The sequence below is a fragment of the Patagioenas fasciata genome, chromosome 11 (assembly GCF_037038585.1).
Source record: "Patagioenas fasciata isolate bPatFas1 chromosome 11, bPatFas1.hap1, whole genome shotgun sequence".
NCBI classification, from domain to species: Eukaryota; Metazoa; Chordata; class Aves; order Columbiformes; family Columbidae; genus Patagioenas; species Patagioenas fasciata.
The window spans coordinates 4,185,589-4,206,317 of record NC_092530.1 but is presented as its reverse complement, the minus strand read 5'-3'; the positions used below and the strand labels follow the sequence as shown (position 1 = coordinate 4,206,317).

Sequence of the window (20,729 nt, the reverse complement as noted above, 5' to 3'; positions counted from 1 at the left end):
TGCTCTGGGTCACTGCTGTTGGGATCTTGTTCTTGCTCTCAGGCTCTCTGGGGATGGGAGTTTCAGCTGCAGAGTCACATCCTGATCTTGTGGATCCTTTCCTGCAGGTGTGTCCATGGGAACACGTGTCCCAGCTTTGCTCTGCCCTGTGGGGCTATTGGCAATGCAGTCTGTGGGGCTGGGGTGTGAGCTGAGGCTCCCTGAATCAAATGCCATCTTGTCTGTCCCACTGAGGTTTTTTCCAAGCTGTGAGCTTCTCTTCACGATGCAAACCTGTCCCACAGCATCTGTGTATGTATGAAAGCACCTTAGAAAAGCACAGAGATGCTGCTCTCAGCAGTGTCTGCTGGCTTTTCAGGGCAACATGGGAGTGTGATCAGGCTCCATCTCAGAAAGGTGCCAGCCCAGGGCAGCTGGAGCAGGACAGAGGGACAGAGCAGCTGCCCTCACTCTGCACTGACCCACAGGCATCCTCTGGTCTCACAGGACTCGCTCTGTTCTCCCTGAGTGCAGCAGAAATGCTGAGCGTTTCTGACACCCAAGAACACTGCCCAGGGTGGGAGGGCAGAAGGAGCTGTAGGAACCCCAAACCTCTCCAACTCAGTTTCTCAGGCCTGGGGGTACAGATGCTGACAGTCCCTTCTGCACCAGGAACGGTTCCAGCTGACACAGCTGAACGCCAGGACTGGCCCCTACGCACCCAATCACACAGGGTCAGGCTGACTGCTCAAGAGCCCCTGGGCAGAGACCCTGCTCTTCATTGCACACTCATCAAACACCGGCGAGGGTTCCAGCCAGGACGTTCTCCTGGAAAAAGAAAAATGCCTCTTTGTGGGGGGGTCTGTGGGGCATTGCTTTGGTTTCCTCCAGAGAAGTCTCATCTAAACCATTAGTGTCCTTTCCTCCTATGACAGGTCCTCATGCCCACAGGCAGCAAATGTCCAACAGCAGCTCCATCACCCAGTTCGTTCTCCTGGCGTTCTCAGACACACGGGAGCTGCAGCTCTTGCATTTCTGGCTCTTCCTGGGCATCTACCTGGCTGCCCTCCTGGGCAACGGCCTCATCATCACCACCATAACCTGTGACCAGCACCTCCACACCCCCATGTACTTCTTCCTGCTCAACCTCGCCCTCCTCGACCTGGGCTCCATCTCCACCATTGTTCCCAAGTCCATGGACAATTCCGTCTGGGACACCAGGGCCATCTCCTACACAGGATGTGCTGCCCAGCTCTTTCTCTTTGTCTTTTTCATTTCAGCAGAATATTTTCTTCTCACTGTCATGTCCTACGACCGCTACGTTGCCATATGCAAACCCCTGCACTATGGGACCCTCCTGGGCAACAGAGCTTGTGTCTGCATGGTAGCAGCTGCCTGGGCCACTGGGTTTCTCTATTCTCTGCTGCATACGGCCAATACATTTTCACTGCCACTGTGCAAGGGCAATGCCCTGGGCCAGTTCTTCTGTGAAATCCCCCAGATCCTCAAGTTCTCCTGCTTACACTCCTATCTAAGGGAACTTGGACTACTTGCAGTGAGTTCCTGTTTAGCTTTTATGTGTTTTGTGTTCATTGTGGTGTCCTATGTGCAGACCTTCAGGGCCGTGCTGAGGATCCCCTCTGAGCAGGGACGGCACAAAGCGTTTTCCACCTGCCTCCCTCACCTGGCCGTGGTCTCTATCTTTGCCAGCACCTCCTGTTTCGCCCACCTGAAGCCCCCCTCCATCTCCTCCCCATCCCTGGACCTGGTGGTGTCTGTTCTGTACTCGGTGGTGCCTCCAGCAGTGAACCCTCTCATCTACAGCATGAGGAACCAGGAGCTCAAGGATGCCCTGAGGAAACTGATGACTGGATTATTTCCTTATAGCTATTAACTGTCCATCATCTTCTGCATAACAGTTATAGTGTAAATTGTTGTAGGCCCAACCTGTCTTCTGTATTTTTTGTTGCTGCTTGTGCTTTTTCACATGCGGTATATTGTCATCCCCTTTTCAATTCACTGTCTTCTTTGCTTACTGAGGGGCTGTGTGAATGAGAAACTGTGCTCTATGTGTGTTTCAACAAATTAAAAGGCCTTGCATCATCTATTTTTTTCTGAGATCCTTTACTCAAGACCTGCTTGGAGCTGCAGGGACAGTTCCTGCGGTCGGTGGAGGGGAAAAGAGTCCATCATGGCAGCACAGCAAGGGAGCAGCAGCGCTTGTTCTTCCAGAGCTGTTCTGGTTCCACTCCCACACTCTCCTTCTCATCCCTTGTGTTGGTGCAAGGCCTGAGTGCTCTGGCAGCTTGGTCCCCGTCCTACTGTGTGTCAGTGCTGTGAGCGCAGGCAGGGACAGGCAATGGGCACTGCTGTGACAGAGCTGGGCTCACAACAGCCTTTCCAGATAGAAAGGTGATCTCTAATGGGCAGGGCCAGAGGGTTTATTTCTTCTTACAAAGTTTATCTCAAGAACCTTCCCACAAAAGTTACCCACAGATGCAAACACCATTGTACAGTTGAATATTGTGTGTGTGCAGGGCTGGCACACAGCAGTGTCCCCTCACAGCCAGGCCTCCTGCCAGAGACCTGCAGGACCAGCTGAGCAGGGGCTGGGCTGTGCTGTTGGTGCTAGACAATCCAGGAATCTGCCCCAATCATCATGGACTAATCCGTCACAGCCTTCACTTCCAGCCCAGACCTCTCGCCCCATTTCAGAATGGTTCTTTTTCCCTCCTTGGAAAGACCCTAAATGAGTAGGTCAGAAATCTATGTGTGCCTTGTACAGATGAGATGTGAGCATGAACATCATGTACATGAGGTGAGATGAACCCAAGTGAGCACCAATGCTGTCAGATATTCTGGGGTGCCATTTTGTACCTGGGACATGTCAACCCTGTCTGTACATACAGACTGGGGGACAAGATGCTGGAGAGCAGCTCTGCAGAGAGGGATCTGGGAGTTCTGGTCATCAGGAAATTGAACAAGAGCCATCAGTGTCCCTGGAGCCAAGAGGGCACCATGTCCTGGTGCATCCAGCACAGCACGGCCAGCCGGGCAGGGAGGGGATTGTCCCGCTCTGCTCTGCACTGGGGTGGCCTCACCTGCAGCCTTCACTGTGTGCAGGGCTGGGGACAGAGGACAAAAGGAGATAAAGCTACTGGAGAGCGTCCAGAAGAGGCTACAAATTCGGTGAAGGGTTTGGAGGGGAAGCCGTATGATGAGCGGCTGAAGTCCCTGGGTTTGTTCAGCTGGAGCAGAGCAGACTGAGGGCAGAGCTCATGGGCTGCAGGTTCCTCAGCAGGAGCAGGTGGGGCAGGGCTGAGCTCTTCTCTGTGACAGTGACAGAGCCCAGGGAATGGCAGAAGATGTGCCAGGGACGGTCAGTGGGACACGAGGAAAAGGTTCTTCACCCAGAGGTGCTGGACACCGAACAGGCTCCCAGGGAGGTGTCACGGCCCCAAGCCTGGGCCCCTGAATGATGTGACAGAGGGAATGTTCAGCAAGCCCCCACAGTGCTCCCAGTAACCATGTAGTGTTCCCATTAACCCCCCACTAACCATCCTACTGTTTCCAGTAATCCTCCCATTAAAAGTCCCAGTGCTCCCACCAGCCCCCCCAGTGCTCGCAGTGAACCCCAGCAACCCCGCATTGCTCCCAGTAATCCCCCGCTAGCCCTCCCACTGATCCCAGTAACCACCTACTGCTTTCATGTCAGCCCTTAGCAACTCCGACTGTTCCCAGTAACCAGTCCCAGTGCTCCCAGTAACCCCCCAAAAACCCCTCCAGTGCTCCCAGCAACCCCCATTGTTCCCACTAATCCTTCAATAACTCCCAGCAACCCCCCAGTGCTCCCAATATCTTTCCCAGTAATCCTCCAATAACTGCCAATGAACCCAAATGCTCCCAGTAACCCACCCAGTACTCCCATGAAGCCCTCACAGTGCTCCCAGTAACAACCTAGTGCTCCCAGTAAGGCCCCACCAACTGCCTATGTTCCCAGTAACTCACCCCGTGCTCCCAGAAACCCCCATTGTTCCCAGTAATCCTGCAAGAACTCCCAGTAAACCCCCAGTGCTCCCAGTAACCCTCCCACTGTTCCCAGAAACCACCCTCTAGTTCTCCTGGTGTTCCCAGTAACCCTCCCTGTAACCTTACCAGTGCTCCCAGTAACCACCTACTGCTCCCAGTAACTCCCCAGCAAACCCCAGTGTTCCCAGTAACCCTCCCAGTGCCCCCAGCAACCCCCTCAGTGTTCCCAGCAAGGCCGCACAGGGCTCCTACTAACCCTCACAGTGTTTCAAGTGACCCCCCACTAATACTTTGAGTGTTCCCAGTACCCCTCCCAGTCATCCCAATAACCCTGCACTAATCCTCCTAGTGTTCCCAGTAACCCTCCCAGTGGTGCCAGTAACCACCCAGCAACCCCCATTGCTCCCAGTAGCCCTCTCAGTGATCCCAATAAACTCCTACTAATCCCTCTAGTGTTCCCATAACATTCCCAATAACTCTACCAGTGCTCCCAGCAAACCCCCCCAGTGCTCCTAGTAACCACCTAGTGCTCCCACTATACTCCCAGCAACCCCCAATGTTCCCAGTAACCCTCCCAGTGCTCCCAGGAACCCCTCACTAACCTCTCCAGTGATCCCAGCAACCCCAATTGTTCCCAGTAAGCCTGCAAGAAAACCCACAGTGTTCCCAGAAAACCTCCCAGTGCTCCCAGTAAACCTCCCAGTGTTGCCAATACAAATCCTCTACAAATCCTCTTAGTGCTGCCAGTAACCATCCCAGCAACCCCCCAGTGATTCCAGCAACCCCACCAGTGTTCCCAGTAACCCCTCACTAATCCCAGAATCCCAGAATGTGAGGGGTTGGAAGGGACCTGGAAAGCTCATGCAGTGCAATCCCCCCATGGAGCAGGAACACCCAGCTGAGGTTCCACAGGAAGGTGTCCAGGCGGGTTTGAATGTCTGCAGAGAAGGAGACTCCACAACCTCCCTGGGCAGCCTGGGCCAGGCTCTGACACCCTCACCAGGAATAAGTTTCTTCTCCTTTCTCAGTGGAACTTCCTGTGTTCCAGTTTGCGTTTGCACCCATTGCCCATTGTCCTGTCACTGGTTGTCACCCAGAAGAGCCTGGCTCCATCCTCCTGACACTGCCCCTTTCCATATTGATCCCCAGGAATGAGTCCCCCCTCAGTCTCCTCTTCTCCAGCTCCAGAGCCCCAGCTCCCCCAGCCTTTCCTCACACGGGAGATGCTCCACTCCCTTCAACATCTTGGTGGCTGCGCTGGACTCTCTCCAGCAGTTCCCTGTCCTTCTGGAACTGAGGGGCCACAACTGGACACAATATTCCAGGTGTGGTCTCCCCAGGGCAGAGAGGAGAACAAAGGAGTGACCCCCAAGCTGACTCAAAATAGTGGTGCCAGAATCACCTCAGGGCTCAAAATGGCACCAGAATCACCTCCTCACATGGGACATGCTCCACTCCCTTCATCATCTTTGTGCCCTGCAACTCTCCCTGACTTTCTGAGGGGGCATCCCCTTCACAGCATCCCCATCCTGGGGCCCTGGGCAGCATTCTCTGGGCACTGTGGGGCAGGGGCAGGGTCGGTTGTACAGAAGTGGGTCAGCTCTCCACTCAGGTGGGGAGACCTGCTGGGTGAAGCTGCCAGACAAGACCTTTTCTGGTTATCAAGCATTGATGCATCCAGTCTTTTCTGCCACTGAATCCTAGAATCACAAAACAGTTTGAGTTGGAAGTGACATTCACAACCCATCTGGTCCAACTCCCTTTGGTGATCAGGGACATCTTCACCAGCTCAGGTTGCTACGAGCCCCGTCCAGCCTGGCCTGGGATGTCTCCAGGATGTTTCATCCACCACCTCTCTGCGAAACCTGTCCCAGTGTTTTACCACCCTCACTGCAAAAAATCTCTTCCTCATTTCATTCCTTGACTCTCCCCTCTTCTGGTTTAAACCATCACCCCTTGTCCTGTCACAACAAGCCCTGCTCAAAAGTCTGTCCCCATTGTTCTTATCGGCCCCTTTTCAGTCCAGAAAGGCTGCAATAAAGTCTCCCAGGAGCCTCTCTTCTCCAACCAAACACCCCAACTCTTAAACTGGCAAACTCGTTACGTTTTCATTTTTCAATACACTACTGTCACAAAAACATGAGCACATCTTTTTATACAGCATTTTATATAGCATCTGTAGTCCCCCGTAGAGTCCAAATGTCAGCAGTGGTACAAAGTCCCCCATAGAGCCAGTTACCAGTGGAATCCCTCATGGACCAGCACTTGGGCCAACACTGTTGAACGTCTTTATTCTCCCCTGTATGATGTGACGCAGTGAACCTTCAGCTCCTTTGTGGATGGTGCAAAGCTGGGCAGAGGCCTTGGACAACCTCACCTGGTTCACCCTGCCCTGAGCAGGACAGTGAGACAAGATGATGTTCAACCTGAGTTACTGTGTGATTCAAGGAATCTTTCCCTTGGAAAGGTTTTGTGAGAAAGAATAAGGGGAGGAACAAGAAAATTAAAAAATACAGGCAGAGGAGGAGACCTAAAAGGTGTCAAATAAACAGAGCAGTTCCTGTGAAGAATGTTTCTCTACTCAAATTGTTAGCAGGAAATCTATAATCAGCTCCCCAAACTCCCTGTTCTGCTCATTGGCCATCCTGGGATTTACAGCACATTTCTTTACATCAGATTCCACACTGAAGTTTGCACCTGATTGTTACAGCTTCTTTGCAGGAATTATTTCATATTTTCTCAGAGAACTGCAAGTAAACAGGCACCGGGGGAATTTTTAATTAGAGGAAACAAAACAAAAAACACAACAGAACTTAATGGTGTTTCTCAGTTCTATGGTTAAATTAAGCAGTTTCCAGCGAGGACCATTGCCATAATTGAAGAGTTGCCTGTAGGGAGTACGAGAGCAACTGCTGAAAGACTTTACCTGCCTGAAGCTCAAAGCAGAGTGAGAGCTGAGAGGCTCTGAAGGAGCAAAGAGTGAGAGGTGAAGAACCTCTGGGGAGCCATGGAAAGTGCAAATGTGCAGACTGGCTTCTGAAGAGATGAGTTCAGACATGGTGAGCTGGATAAGGACAGGGAGAAACTCCTGGATGCTCAGGGGATTAAATACACATCGTGATAGACAGAGTTCTGGCAATGCAAGCACAGGGAAAGGCCAATGTTTCATCTCCCACAGTCCATACACATTCTGAAAATTCATATTTTGGCAGGATAGAAATTCCACAGACATTTTACTGGAAAGATTGAATTATTTCATCTTATTAAAAAATAGGGTGTGAAGATTTTAGTTCTTTTTGTTGTTGTTGTTGTTGGGTGGGTTTGGTTTTCAAGTTTTGAGGGGCGTTCTCCGGTTTTCGGGCTGAGCTCCATGGTCTCACTCTAAGCACCCAGTGCAAACCTTGAGAGGCCCCCCCGTACCTGAGGTGTTTGCCTGGGACTGGCAGGTATCAAACAAGAATGACAGACCATGTTGCTTTTGTCATTTACATCTGGTATTCAAGACTTGTGTACTTAATTAGAGAAGTTTCAGGAGTATGGGTAAGGAGGCAGGTGTGTGAAGAAGTGACAGAAGAATTTTCCAGTTGAAATCATAGAATCATAGAAACATTTCAGTTGGAAGAGACCCTTAGGATCACTGAGTCCAAACATCACCTCACTCTAGCACTAAACCACGTCCCTAAGAACCTCATCTATACTCCTTTTAAACCCCCGCAGAGATGGTGACTCCAGCACTGTCCTGGGCAGCCAATTACAACACCTGAAAACCCTTTTTGTGAATATTTTTTTCCTAATATCCAATCTTAACCTCCTCTGGTGCAATTTGGGACCATTTCCTCTTGTCCCATCACTTGCTCCTTGGCAGAAGAGAACAACATCTCCCATGCCCCAACCTCCTTTCAGGCACTGCAGAGAACGAGAAGGTCTCCCCTCAGTTCCTGTTCTCCAGGCTCAACAGCCCCAGTTCCCTCAATTGCTGCCTTGCCTTAAACCATAACATCATCACACTTGTGCTCCAGCCCCTCAGCAGCTTCGTCGCATCCTCTGCACTCTCTCGAGTGCCTCAATGTCCTTCTTGTGATGGAGGATTCAAAACTGAACACAGGAGTCAAGGTGCGGCCTCCCCAGTTCCACAATCACTTCTCTCATCCCCCTGGCCACACTATTCCTGATACAAGCCAGGATGCTGTTGGCCTTTTTGGCCACCTGGGTATACACTGGCTCATGTTCAGCTCTGTCGATCAACACCCCCAGATCGCTCTCTACCAGGCAATTTTCCAGTTGTTCTTCCCCGAGCCTGTAGCGCTGCCTGGGGTTGTTGTGACTCAAGTACAGGACGCAGCATTTGGCCTTGTTAAACCTCAGACAATTGGCCTCAGCACAAAGACCCAGCTGGTCCAGATCCCTCTGTATGGCCTTCCCAACCTCCAGCAGATCAACACTCCCACCCAACCTGGTGTCATCAGCCAACTTTCTGAGGTGCTTCATGGCTTCTTTGCCTCCATCTTCACCACCAAGGTCTCCTGGGACTTTGTTCCTGAAGACAGGAGTCTGGAGAACACCCAGCAGTGGATGGGGCTCAAGTCGGGGTGACCTGAGCAAACTCAGACACCATTACAGAACAGGAGATGGGTCACTTGACCAGCTCCCTGAACACAAATATAACTGCTCTGTGGCACCAGAGATTCCCAGGAACACTCACGTCTTGGTCCAGAGTTGTGTGATTCCTCTTGAGGTGTCCTGACCTGTCTCGTTACTCAAGCGGTGTTTTAGGCACCCACTTTTCTGACACATTCAGTCTTTATCAGGAGATTCTCTAGGTCGGTATTTATTGGAGATTGCTGATACCACCTATTCTGGAAAGGAGGGAAGAGGGAGGAAGTAAATTGAAGAAATATTGCTTTATTTTGGCTTTTATGAAAATGCTCTCTGTTTGGCTACAGTCTTGAAATCTCTCTGATCATCCCCACCAGACCTGAAACATTTATGAAAATAGTGCACAGAGCCTTGCACTCTAAAGACATTATAGGTTTTGATGAGCACTCTACTGCCATGATCCTGAGCTGCAGCTGCTGAAAGAATGAACAAACCTCTAAGGAAGTGAAAGGCAGAAGCAAACCCCAAGATTCTGAGGGTGCTTGGGACCCCATGAAGGGCCATCACTGACACAGCTGTGGAGGAAACAACCAGTGCAGGTCCCTGTCCCTGGAGGCTGGTGAAGGAAAAGCCTGGAGACAACGGTCACAGGTGGTGAGGGCGATGTGGAGGTGGCCCTGATCCCTAGGGCCTGGCAAAGGAGACCTTTTCTCTCAAAGGTTTCTCAAGGCTCTGCCTGTGGTCTGTGTGAGTCTATTTGTGTTTTGAGTGGTGGGTGGTGAGTGCCAAGTGCTGCTACTTATACCATAAGGTTCTGGTTTTCTGAGGAGTTTTCTATGCCTGTGAGTTCCTCACAACCCGTCCAGCTTCTTTCACAGACCTGGCAGTGTTTCTGAATCACCTGAGCTGTCCCAGTCCCAAACTTGCTTGAATCCTCCATTTCAATCCATGCCCCAGCACTGAAATGCACACATTCTTTCTACTACTGCCCTAAAATAAAAAAAGAAAAATCAGTATATGCCACATTACCATGACCAGACCATGGTGTTCCGGTCTTTTTCTTGCCTTTAACACACTTACTGCTACGCGTAGACCAATAGACCACTCTCTTCCTGCACTCCCATGTGTCTCTCAGACCTTTCACTCTTGTCCTCCAGTAATGCATCAACACTCCAGGATGCTGGTGCTTCCTCCAGGCTCATGGATGGTTCCTGAGGACCATCCAAGTGTGGGCAGTGTAAGAGAGGAGCAGAGCAGGGTCAGCTCATGGACCGTGACTGAGCACAGCCACCCCAGCAGCAGCCATTCCCCATCTCCCAGGCACAGCCATGCCCATGAGATTGAAATGTCACAGCTGTATATTAGTCCAAGAGAAGCCTGCTTTCTTTCCATAACCCCCCAAAAAATCTTCCTCCTATTCCTCCTCCACCCACAGATATCAACCACATTCCACTTGCAGGCTCAGACCTGGTTGTAGGATATGCTGTAATCATCACCCATCATCCTTTTCTATCTCACATCCCTGACCCTCCCACACCATACGTGGCCAATCATGGCTGCTCAGGGCCTCTCACTCTTCAGAAGAGGCCTTGAGCTTCTTGGTACTTGCTGGTGCTTATTATAAACTTTCTTGCTCCCTCCAGGGCTCATAGTGAGATTTCTTGTCCATAACAGCCCCTTTATGACCATGTCTTACTAAATGGTTGTCTTTTTATGATCATCCTTGCAGAAAGAGTAGTCACAGCAAAGTACTAAATACATAAAAACTGATGCCAAGTGAAATACCATAAAGACCTGATGAGTTCCCCCTGTGTCTGTGTCTCTCCTGGAAGGAGTCTGTCCCGAGAAGGGGATCCAGCTCCTGCCACTCTCTGCAGAGGCACATGAGCAGTGTCCATGCACCTGGGGAGGAAAAGAGTGACTTTTCCCAGACCACCCTTCATCTGAACCACTTAGGTGTGTACTTATGGATGGGGTATCAAACCTTATAGTGCAGCAGAGACTGGAGTTCTGAGCTGCTTTCGTTTTCCCTTGCATGACACATGCAAAATGGAACTACCCCAGTAAAAGAGTTGGTTTTGATTGTCTTCACAGCCTGAAGCACCACATGGGTCAGGAGATGAGCCCAGACACCCAGTGACGACTCACATGCTCTGCTCTTCAAGATTAGATGTTCCTAGGAATCTCAGGACACAGGGCATGCTGATATCGTGGTTCAAGATGCTGGTCAAGTGCCTCATCACCATGTCTTTAATGGTGAGTGGTGTCCCCAGGACTCAGTATCGGGGACAGTTCTTTTTAATCTCTTTATCAATGATCTGGATGAGGTGATCAAGGGCAATCTCAGTAAGTTTGTAGATGACACCAAGTTGGGTTGGAATGTTAATCTGCTGGAGGTTGGGAAGGTCATACAGAGGGATCCTGGCTGACTGAGGCCAGTTGTCTGAGTTTCAATGAGGCCAAGTGCTGGGTCAGGCAGATGGGTCATAACAACCTCCTGCAACAGTACAGGCTTGGGGAAGAGCGGCTGGAAAGCTGCTGTCAGAAAAAGACGTGGGGGTGTTGATTGACAGAGCCTCTTCTGAAGAGCAGGAGGCCTAAGCAGCGGTGATTGGACATGTGTAGGTGTGGGAGAGGGTCAGGGCTGACCCTGCTCTGCTCTGCTCCTCTCTCACACTGCCCACGCTTGGATGGACCTCAGGAATCATCCATGAACCTGGTGGATGCATGAACCTCCTGGAGTGATGGGTATGGATCCAAAGAGAGGATTCAAGCAAGTGTTGGACTGGGACATTAAGGAGACTGGTGGCCATTGAGAGGTGTATGAAAGAAGCTGGATGAGTTGTGAGGAACTCACAGGCATTTCCAACTCCACAGAAAACCACAGCCTTGCAGTTAAAGCAACAGCACTTGACATAAAACCCACTCCAAAACACAAAACACTCACAGTGACCACAGGAAAAGCCTTGAAAAACATTGGAGAAAAATCTACCAGGTCCCAGGGGTCAGGGCTCAGCCATTCTGGTGATGAACAAGCGTCAAGGGCTGACATGGCATCAGAGCCACCTCCACATGGCCCTCACCACCTGTAACCAGTGTCTCCAAGTCTTTCCTTCACCAGCCTCCGGGGACAGGGATCTGGACTCGTTGTTTCCTTCACAGCTGTGTCAGTGATGGCCCTTCATGGGGTCCCACACACCCTCAGAAACTTGGATTTGTTTCTGCCTTTCACTTCATCAGAGGTTTGTTCATTCTTCCAGTAGCTGCAGTTCAGGATCATGGCAGCAGAGGGCTCATTCACATAGAAAATGCTCTTCCATTCCAATCCACTGTGCATCATTTTCCTAAAGGCTTAAAGTCTGGTGTGGATGATGAGGGAGATTTCAGGAATAGCCAAACAGAGAGCATTTCCATAATCAATAACAATAAATCCAGAATTCTTCTATTTCCTTCCCTGTTTGCCCTTCCATCTGTTTCCAGAACAGGTGGTATCAGCAGCCTCCAGTTCATATTGATGTAGAGCGTCTCAGGATAAGACTGAATATGTCAGAAAGTTGGTACCTAAATCACCATGTGAATAAGGAGATAGTCCAGGACACCTCAAGAGGAATCACACTCCTCTGGACCAAAATGTGGGTGTTCCTGGGAATCTCAGGTGCCACAGCACAGGGATACTTGTGTTCGGGGAGCTGGTCAAGTGACCCATCTCCTGTTCTGTAATGGTGTCTGAGTTTGCTCAGGTCACCCCTGACATGAGCCCCATCCACTGCTGGGTGTTCTCCAGACTCCTGCCTTCAGGAACAAAGTCCCAGGAGACCTTGCTGGTGAAGATGGAAGCAAAGAAGCCATGAAGAGCCTCAGTCCTGTCTGATTCTACTTGTCTGAAGTTCAGCAGCAAGCCCATGATCGCCCTGTCTATTCTTTTAGTGTGAGGAAGCTGTATCAGCTCATCTTGCTGCCCTCAGCCTCCCCTGCAGGTATCAAGGCCAGGGCAGCTTTGGCATCATCCCCACATCCATGGACAGGGTTTCTAAATTCCTGCATTGCAGATTCCTCTGCTTCCATCTCCTGTGTGCTGCCTTTTTGCCCTGGAGCTCCATCAGTTCAGAGGAGCAGCCTCACGAGATAAATGCTTCTGTCCACGGATACCTGGAGAGATCATTCTTGTGCTTGGAACAGTCTGTCCTGTAAGGCTTATCAGATTTCCTGAGCTCCTTCACCCTCCATGACTTTCTCATGTCACCACCTTTATTGGCCGCCATCCCCCAGTATGTCCAAGTCTTCTCCTCTGCAGCCCACCAGACTGTGCTCTGCTACTGGCCTCCCCCCCTCCCCTCTGGTGCCTGGGACCCCACTGTTTCCTGGTCACAACAGCCAAGGTGGACACTGATGTTCACATCCCTCATCACCTATTCCTTGTTTCCCAGTTCCAGATCCAGGTGAGCATCACCCTTGTTGGCCCATCAGGCAGACATGTTAAGCAGTTGGCGCAAGATCTTCTGGACCGTTGGAACCTGCAGCTTTGCCTGGCCAGTGAATGTCAGGGCAATTACAGTTCCCCATAGGAACCTGCTCATTGACTGGAGACATCCTCCTTGAGTTGCCGGCAGAAGATCTTTTCAATTTCTTCTCCATGATCAAGTAGTTTGTAACACCCAAAACATTGTCACCCTATACTGGGGTTACAAGGCAAAGTCTTGGAACTGGGGGTGAGTGTGGGTGTGCTACAGTTGTCACCTCTCTGAGAAGACAACAGGACGTTCATCGATGTCAGACAGAACCGATTTCAGCTGCTCCAAGATGGACCCACTCCTTGCCAAATCTGAGCCACTCAGTGATGCTGACAGCACCGCTGGGATATTGTATTTGAGAAAGGGTAAAAAACGCTGCACAACAGCAGATGGGAGAGAGGAGGGAGGAAATGTGAGAGAATAGCACTGCAGACACCAGGGTCATATCCCATAGGACCCAAGCAGGTCCCTCAGCAGGCCAAAGCTTGCTCTCCTGAAATCCTGCTCTTTGCCTTGTGATCATCTCCCAGGAGCCTCAGCTCCACTTTCCCATCCCTGACTGTTCCATCCTGACCAACTCTTTCTGGTTTGTAAGTGTGAAGTCCCACAGGGCACCTCACCCCACTGACCCATCAGTCACCCATGTCAGGAAGATGTTGTCAATGAGCTCCAACCCCTCCTGGATGGCTGGTACCTTGCAGATATTGGGATATCTCAGGTCTGCCACAGGGACACAGACCTGCAAACATGAGGTTTCTTTAATTTGTCTGAAGGAGGCCTCATCTAATTCCTCTTCCTGATCAGTGAGTCTGTAGCTGATGTCCAGTCACCACAACATTGCCGATGTTCTGCCCTCCCATGCTGACTCCTCAACCTTTAGCTGACATTGTCTGTCCCCAGGTAGAGATCCTCGCATTTGCTATTTACCCATCAGAAAGCTCTGAATTTTGACAAGATGAAGTGATCAGTTCCGTATCAGGGTGGGACAATAACCCCATCCATGAGGACAGAGCAGGAACTGAGACTGTGAGCAGTGACCCTGAGGAGAAGGCCCTGGGCACTCCAAGGTCCGTGGTGCACGCTCACCATGAACAAGGCAGCTGCACACGGGGCTGCATGAGGAGGAGCGTGGGGACCCAGACACCTGGAGTTCTCATCCCATTCGGTTCAGCACTGGTGTGACCCCACACACACGGGGGTGTGCCAGTGTGCGGCTTCCCAGTTTGGAGAAGCAGGGAGGAACTGGAGAGTGCAGGGCTCTGCCAAGGCAGGTTCAGCACCTTGTGCACATGGTGTGGCATGCTGAGGGACCTGGGCTGCTTGGGCCGAGTGGTGCTGGGGAGGCTGCAGCAGTGCAGGAGTAGCCTGAGAGTGCTTGAAGGGTGGTTTCAGAGATGGTGGAGGTTTTCTGCATAGTGGGAAAGAGCATGGGAAAGAAATAATGGCCCAAAGTGCAGCTGGGGAGGTCCAGGCTGGACATGAGCAGCAAGGAATGTGACTGGAAGGGCAGTGCTGTGGTGGAGCAGGTCAGCAGAGGGAGTCTGCATCAGCCCAAGGCTTTGTGCTTCAAGGAGCAGCTGGGGAGGATGGAGAGAGCTCAGCAAAGGTAGGAAGATGCTCAGACAAGAGCAAGGTGGGGCAGCAGGGGGGATGTCTGCAGCCTGCAGGGAAAGAGGTGCAGGGGATGCCACAGCACAGGACAGGCTGTGGTGGAGACGATCAAGGGATGTAAAGAGGCGGAAAGCCCCCAACAGACATCAGCTCCTTCTCCCCTTGGCTATGGTTGTTGTCTCCACCTCTTATGCCTGTGAGGAGACACCGTGTCCTTCCAGCACAGGGGCCTCATGGCCTCCTTGTCCCCAGCCAGGAACCTGGGAGTTGTGGGACCATAGTCCTGCCCTTGGCCTTGCACAGCCCCACATCACACTGTCCAGGAAGGGCCCTGGGCAATGTGGGAGGGACAGGATCTGCCTTCCCAGGGCTGGGGGTCAGGACTTGGCCCTTTGGTTAATGAAACGCATTCAGGTTTACTCAGCATCAGAGCCACCTTTCACTTGCTTACCCTTTGTTCTGCTTCAAGTTTTCTGTCCCAGCTGCCCTGGGGATGGTTTCTCAGTTGTGTTCCTCAGTGGGATTCATTAACATTACAAGAAACTTTGAAGTTTAGATCTGAGTTTGACTTCTTCAACTTGCCGTCAGGGTCTGAGGTTCATGGACTCTGCACCAAAGCTGGGCTCCTGGGACAGAGGGAGCTCCTGGCAAGCGGCAGCGCTGCAGAGAGACAGCTCTGCCCAGGAGCAGCTCCTCTGCACAGCGCAGCAGGGCTGAGGGCTCTGCCTGGGGATGTCAGGGAGACGAGCAAGGCAGAGAGAGATGAAAGGTGGTCAGGATTGGGAAGATGACTGAGAGCTCACTGGAGGAGAAACCTTTGCAGCCCTTGCCATGGTAAGTCTCTGGGTGCAGGGCAATGCAGCTGTAGCTCCTGGAGCCATCTCCTAAAACTGGTACAGGCACAGCTGGTGGGATCTGTAAGGAGGGGGCTCTCTCAGGCAATGTTGAACAGCTGTGAAGCCGGGTGAGCACCCAGGGGTGCCCAGGGCTGTCCTGCAGAGCAGGGTCCCTGCACCCCAGGGCTGTGCCAGGGAAGGGACTCTGCCGCCTGCCAGGGTCAGTGCTCAGCCTGCCCGGGGAGATCCCGACAACACTGAGGGGAGAAGATGTAGGTAGAAGGAGCAAACCCTATTAGGGCAGTAATTGTGCTTCTGCTGTGGAGAGGGTGCTGTATGAGTCAGTGCTGCTCACAGCTCCAGATCACCCCCAGGACTTTTCCAGGGGGATGCCTCAAGGAGAAGATCAATGCAAGGATTACCAGACAGATAAGGAACTTTCCTGAGCCTGTCTTTTCAGTTTCCTCTCCCAAGGGGTGAGGGGTGCAGGAAAGGATAAAATGAAAATGAGCTCTCATGCTTAAACAAGTCACTGAGACTCCTGAGCCACAACTCTGAGTGATCAGTACATCTGCCAGAAGGCTCATAACATCCCTTCACCACCCCTCTGCCTGTGCACAGCACCTGCATCACCTTGGCTGGACCATCAGCCTAGTCTGACCTGTCCTGTTTTCCAGCCTGCAAACAGGAAGATGCCCCCAGGCAGTGCCCTGTGAACAGGCAGGATCTGTAGGGCCAGGGGGAGGGCACAGAGGGTGGGATGGGGTCTGTGAGCACTGACAGGGAAGAGACATGGACAGGGAAACACCTCCCAGGGGGAGAATCTCCAGGCAGCAGGGAAATGATCAGAAATGAAACTAAACCCAGAATTGTTATGGGAGGGCGAAGAGAAAACACTCGCTATGATCCCCTGCAGTGCAGATCCTTCCTGTGAGCAGCCCTCTCACCTCCTCTCCCACCCAGCAAAGCCTCTGCCCTCAGGGTGTGTGACAGGTCTATGGGAGTTGTTTTGTTTTTGTCGGAGAACTCTTCCCTGGCTTATCACTGTCTTTTTTTTCTCATGACAGTGCCCCATGCTCAGGAAAAGCAAATGTCCAACAGCAGCTCCATCACCCAGTTCCTCCTCCTGCCGTTCACAGACACACGGGAGCTGCAGCTCTTGCACTTCTGGCTCTTCCTGGGCATCTACCTGGCTGCCCTCCTGGGCAACGGCCTCATCATCACCACCATAGCCTGGGACCAGCACCTCCACACCCCCATGTACTTCTTCCTGCTCAACCTCGCCCTCCTCGACCTGGGCGCCATCTCCACAACTGTCCCCAAATTCATGGCCAACTCTCTGTGGGATTCCAGGGTCATTTCCTATGCAGGATGTGCTGCCCAGGTCTTCTTTGTATGTTTCCTGTTTGGTGCAGAGTATTCTCGCCTCACAGTCATGTCCTACGACCGCTACGTTGCCATCTGCAAACCGCTGCACTACGGGACCCTCCTGGGCAGCAGAGTTTGTGTCCACATGGCAGCAGCTGCCTGGGCCGCTGGGTTTCTCAATGCTCTGCTGCACACGGCCAATACATTTTCACTGCCCCTGTGCAAGGGCAATGCCCTGGGCCAGTTCTTCTGTGAAATCCCCCAGATCCTCAAGCTCTCCTGCTCACACTCCTACCTCAGGGAAACTGGGTTTCTTGCGGTTTGTATGTTAATAGTATTTGACTGTTTTGTGTTCATCGTGGTATCCTATGTGCAGATCTTCAGGGCTGTGCTGAGGATCCCCTCTGAGCAGGGACGGCACAAAGCCTTTTCCACCTGCCTCCCTCACCTGGCCGTGGTCTCCCTGTTCATCAGCACTGGTATGTTTGCCGACCTGAAACCCCCATCCATCTCCTCCCCATCCCTGGATCTGGTGGTGTCTGTTCTGTACTCGGTGGTGCCTCCAGCAGTGAACCCCCTCATCTACAGCATGAGGAACAAGGAACTCAAGGAGTCTATAAGGAAACTGATGAGTCTTAGCTTTTCAAAAGCAGTCATGAACTGACCTCCTTCTTCTGCCTGTCACTTGTAATATAAGACATTACTAGTTCAACCTGAGTTTTGTATGTTTTTTTGTTTTTGTTTTTGTTTTTTTTTTCTTTTCTTTTAGCTTTTCTTTGTTGTATTGATGCTTCTCACAAGCCAAATTATTTGTCATCTTATATCTATATCTGTATCTACCTGTCTGGTGTGACCCGTTGTCTTTTTCTGAGAAAGGAGCTGTACTCTCTGTGTGTAAAAATGAAATAAAGGACCCTGCACTGCCTTGTTTGCCCAGAATCTTCTCTCTGAGATCTCTGGGGCTGCAGGAGCCATGTCTGTGTGCTGAGAGGGAGTGAGTAGGAGCCGCCCTGAGCTGGGTCTTCCTCCCATCCTGACCAACTTGAATCTGTGGACTCAACCCATGGCCCTGGGCATCACAGCCCACTTGCTCTGCAGAGCAGCACCTCCAGCTTGAGGCTGTGTGGAGCATTGGAAAAGGGTGCAGGAACAGCTGGCCAGGTCAGCACAGATCAGCTCTCTTGGGAAAGGGTTCTGTGGGGAGATGGGACGTTCCAGGAGAAGAGTGGGGCACTGTATGTGTGCAGAGAAGATACGGAAAGAGAAACCCTTTACTGCAGGTGGCAGCCTGGGTCAGGTGGCCCTGGCACTGTGGCAGCAGGACCTTCCTGAGGATCCCCTAGGCCAAATGTCTCATGCTGTCCTGGGGAGCAAGTCTGGACCTGGGTCTGCGAGCTGCCTGGGCTGGAGATCCTCTCAGCATGCCGGCTGGATGAACATTCTCACTGTCCTTCATTCTCACTGGTCCCCACTGCTGTGGGACCAGTTCCAGTGTGGCTGCTCTGCTGGGCTGGGCTGGGGAGAGGGCAGGGGGGGGCACAATTCAGGAGGGGGTGGGAGGGCTGAACTGGCAAATGCCCCAGAGAAGAAAACACCAGTGAAGAGCTGAAGTGTGTGACTGTGCAGGGCTGGCACACAGCAGTGTCCTCTCCCAGCCAGGCTCTTGGGAGAGCCCTGAAGGACCAGCAGAGCAGGGTCTGGTGTGTGCTCATGTTCATGGGACTGTCCTGGGGCAGCTTCCCCAGTCATCACAGACCAGCCCCTCCAAACCACCATTTCCTGCACTGGCCCTTCACCCCAGCTGAGAGAGGTTGTTCATCCCTCAATGCAAGGACACTAGGTCAGAATCCAGTGTTTCCATTGTACAGATGAGATACGAGCATGCATATCACGTACATAAGATGAACCCGACTCAGTACAAACACCATCAACCATTCCTGCAGGTTCCATGAAGGCCTGTTGGACAGTCAGTCACGAGGTCACTTCATGTTGCCAGTAACATCCCATGGGAGACCAGCTGAATGCAGCACTGGGATGTGCTGCCTTGAACTGAGGTCCCCATGTCCGTTCCTCATGACGAGGGACATGACCATGCATAGGGATCTGGACCTGCTGGATCATGGGGCTGAGGCCAGTTGTCTGAGGTTTAACAAGGTCAAGTGCTGGGTCCTGCACTTGGGTCATAACAACTCTATGAACGCTGCCGACTCAGGGAAGAGTGTCTGGAAAGCTGCCTCATAGAAAGGGATCTATGGGTGTAGACTGACAGCAACTGAACATGAGCCAGCATGTGCCCAGGCAGCCAAAAAGGCCACCAGCATCCTGGCTTGTATCAAGAATAGTGTGGCCAGCGGGACTAGAGAAGTGATTGTGCCACTGTTCTCAGTGCTGGTGAGGGTGCACCTTTAATCCTGTGTTTAGTTTTGGGCCCCTCATCATAAGAAGGACAGTGAGGCACTAGAGAGAGTGCAGAGGAGTCGACAATGCTGCTGAGGAGCTGAGCACAAATGTGATGAGGAGCAGTTGAGGGAGCTGGGGCTGCTCAGCCTGGAGAACAGGAGGCTGCGGGGAGACATTCTCATTCTCTGCACTGCCTGAAAGGACTTTGGGGCATGGGAGATGTTGTTCTCTTCTCCCAAGTAGCAAGTGATCAGACAAGACCAAATGGTCCCAAATTGCACCAGAGGAAGTTAGGATTAGACACTAGGAAAAAATTACTCACAAAAAGGTTTTTCAAGCATTGGAGTAGGATGCCCAGGGCAGTGCTGGAGTCACCATCCCTGAAGGGGTTTAAAGGAGCTTAGACGAGGTTCTTAGGGACATGGTTTAGGGACAGAGTAAGGTTATGTTCGGACTCAATGATGCTGAGAGTCTCTTCCAACTGAAATGTTTCTATGATTCTATGATATAAACTGGAAAATTCTTCTATCACTTCTTCACATACCTGCCTCTTTACCCATACTCCTGAAACTTATCTAATTAAGTACACAATTCTTGAACACTAGATGTAAATGACAAAACTGACGTGGCTCCATCAGTCTGGTCTGATACCTGCCAGTCCCAGGCAAACACCTCAGGTACATGGGGGCCTCTCGAGGTTTGCACTGGGTGCTCTGATCAGCCTTACAGGACAGCCTGCTCCAAGCACAAGAATGATCTGAGTTCCCATGAAAAGAAGTATTTATCTCGTGAGGCTGCCCATTTGAACTGTTGGAGCTCCAGAACAAAAAGGCAGCACACAGGAGGTGGAAGCAGGGGAAGCTGCAAAGGAGGAATTTAGAAACCTTGTCCATGGATGTGGGGATGATGCCAAAGCTGCCCTGGATTTGATACCTGCGGGGAGGCTGAGGGCAGCAAGATGACCTGATATAGCTTCATTTGCAGTTAAATAGAGAGGGCGATTGTGGGCCTGCTGCTGCACTTCTTAAGAGTAGAATCAGACAGGACTGAGGTTCTTCATGGCTTCTTTGCCTCCCTCTTCAGCAGTAAGGTCTTCTGGGACTTTGTTCCTGAAGGCAGGAGTCTGGAGAACACCCAGCAGTGCATGGGGCTCAAGTCAGGGATGACCTGAGCAAACTCAGACACCATTACAGAACAGGAGATGGGTCACTTGACCAGCTCCCTGAACACAAGTATCGCTGTGCTGTGGCACCTAAGATTCCCAGGAACTTCCATGTATTGGTCCAGAGTTGTGTGATTCCTCTTGAGGTGTCCTGGCCTATCTCCTCACTCACATGGTGATTTAGGCACCCACGTTTCCAATACATTCAGTCTTATCCTGAGACGTTCCACATCAATA

The 20,729-nt window shown here is 51.6% G+C and overlaps 1 protein-coding gene across 1 annotated transcript; it reads left to right on the top strand.

Moving 5' to 3' along the window:
* Positions 1-495: 495 nt before the first annotated feature.
* On the top strand, positions 496-1,873 carry LOC136106306 (olfactory receptor 14J1-like). The gene is made up of 2 exons (XM_065846585.2): positions 496-506; positions 910-1,873. Exon 2 carries the CDS (start codon positions 938-940, stop codon positions 1,871-1,873), a length of 936 nt encoding a protein of 311 aa, XP_065702657.1. The 5' UTR covers positions 496-506; positions 910-937.
* Positions 1,874-20,729: the final 18,856 nt, after the last annotated feature.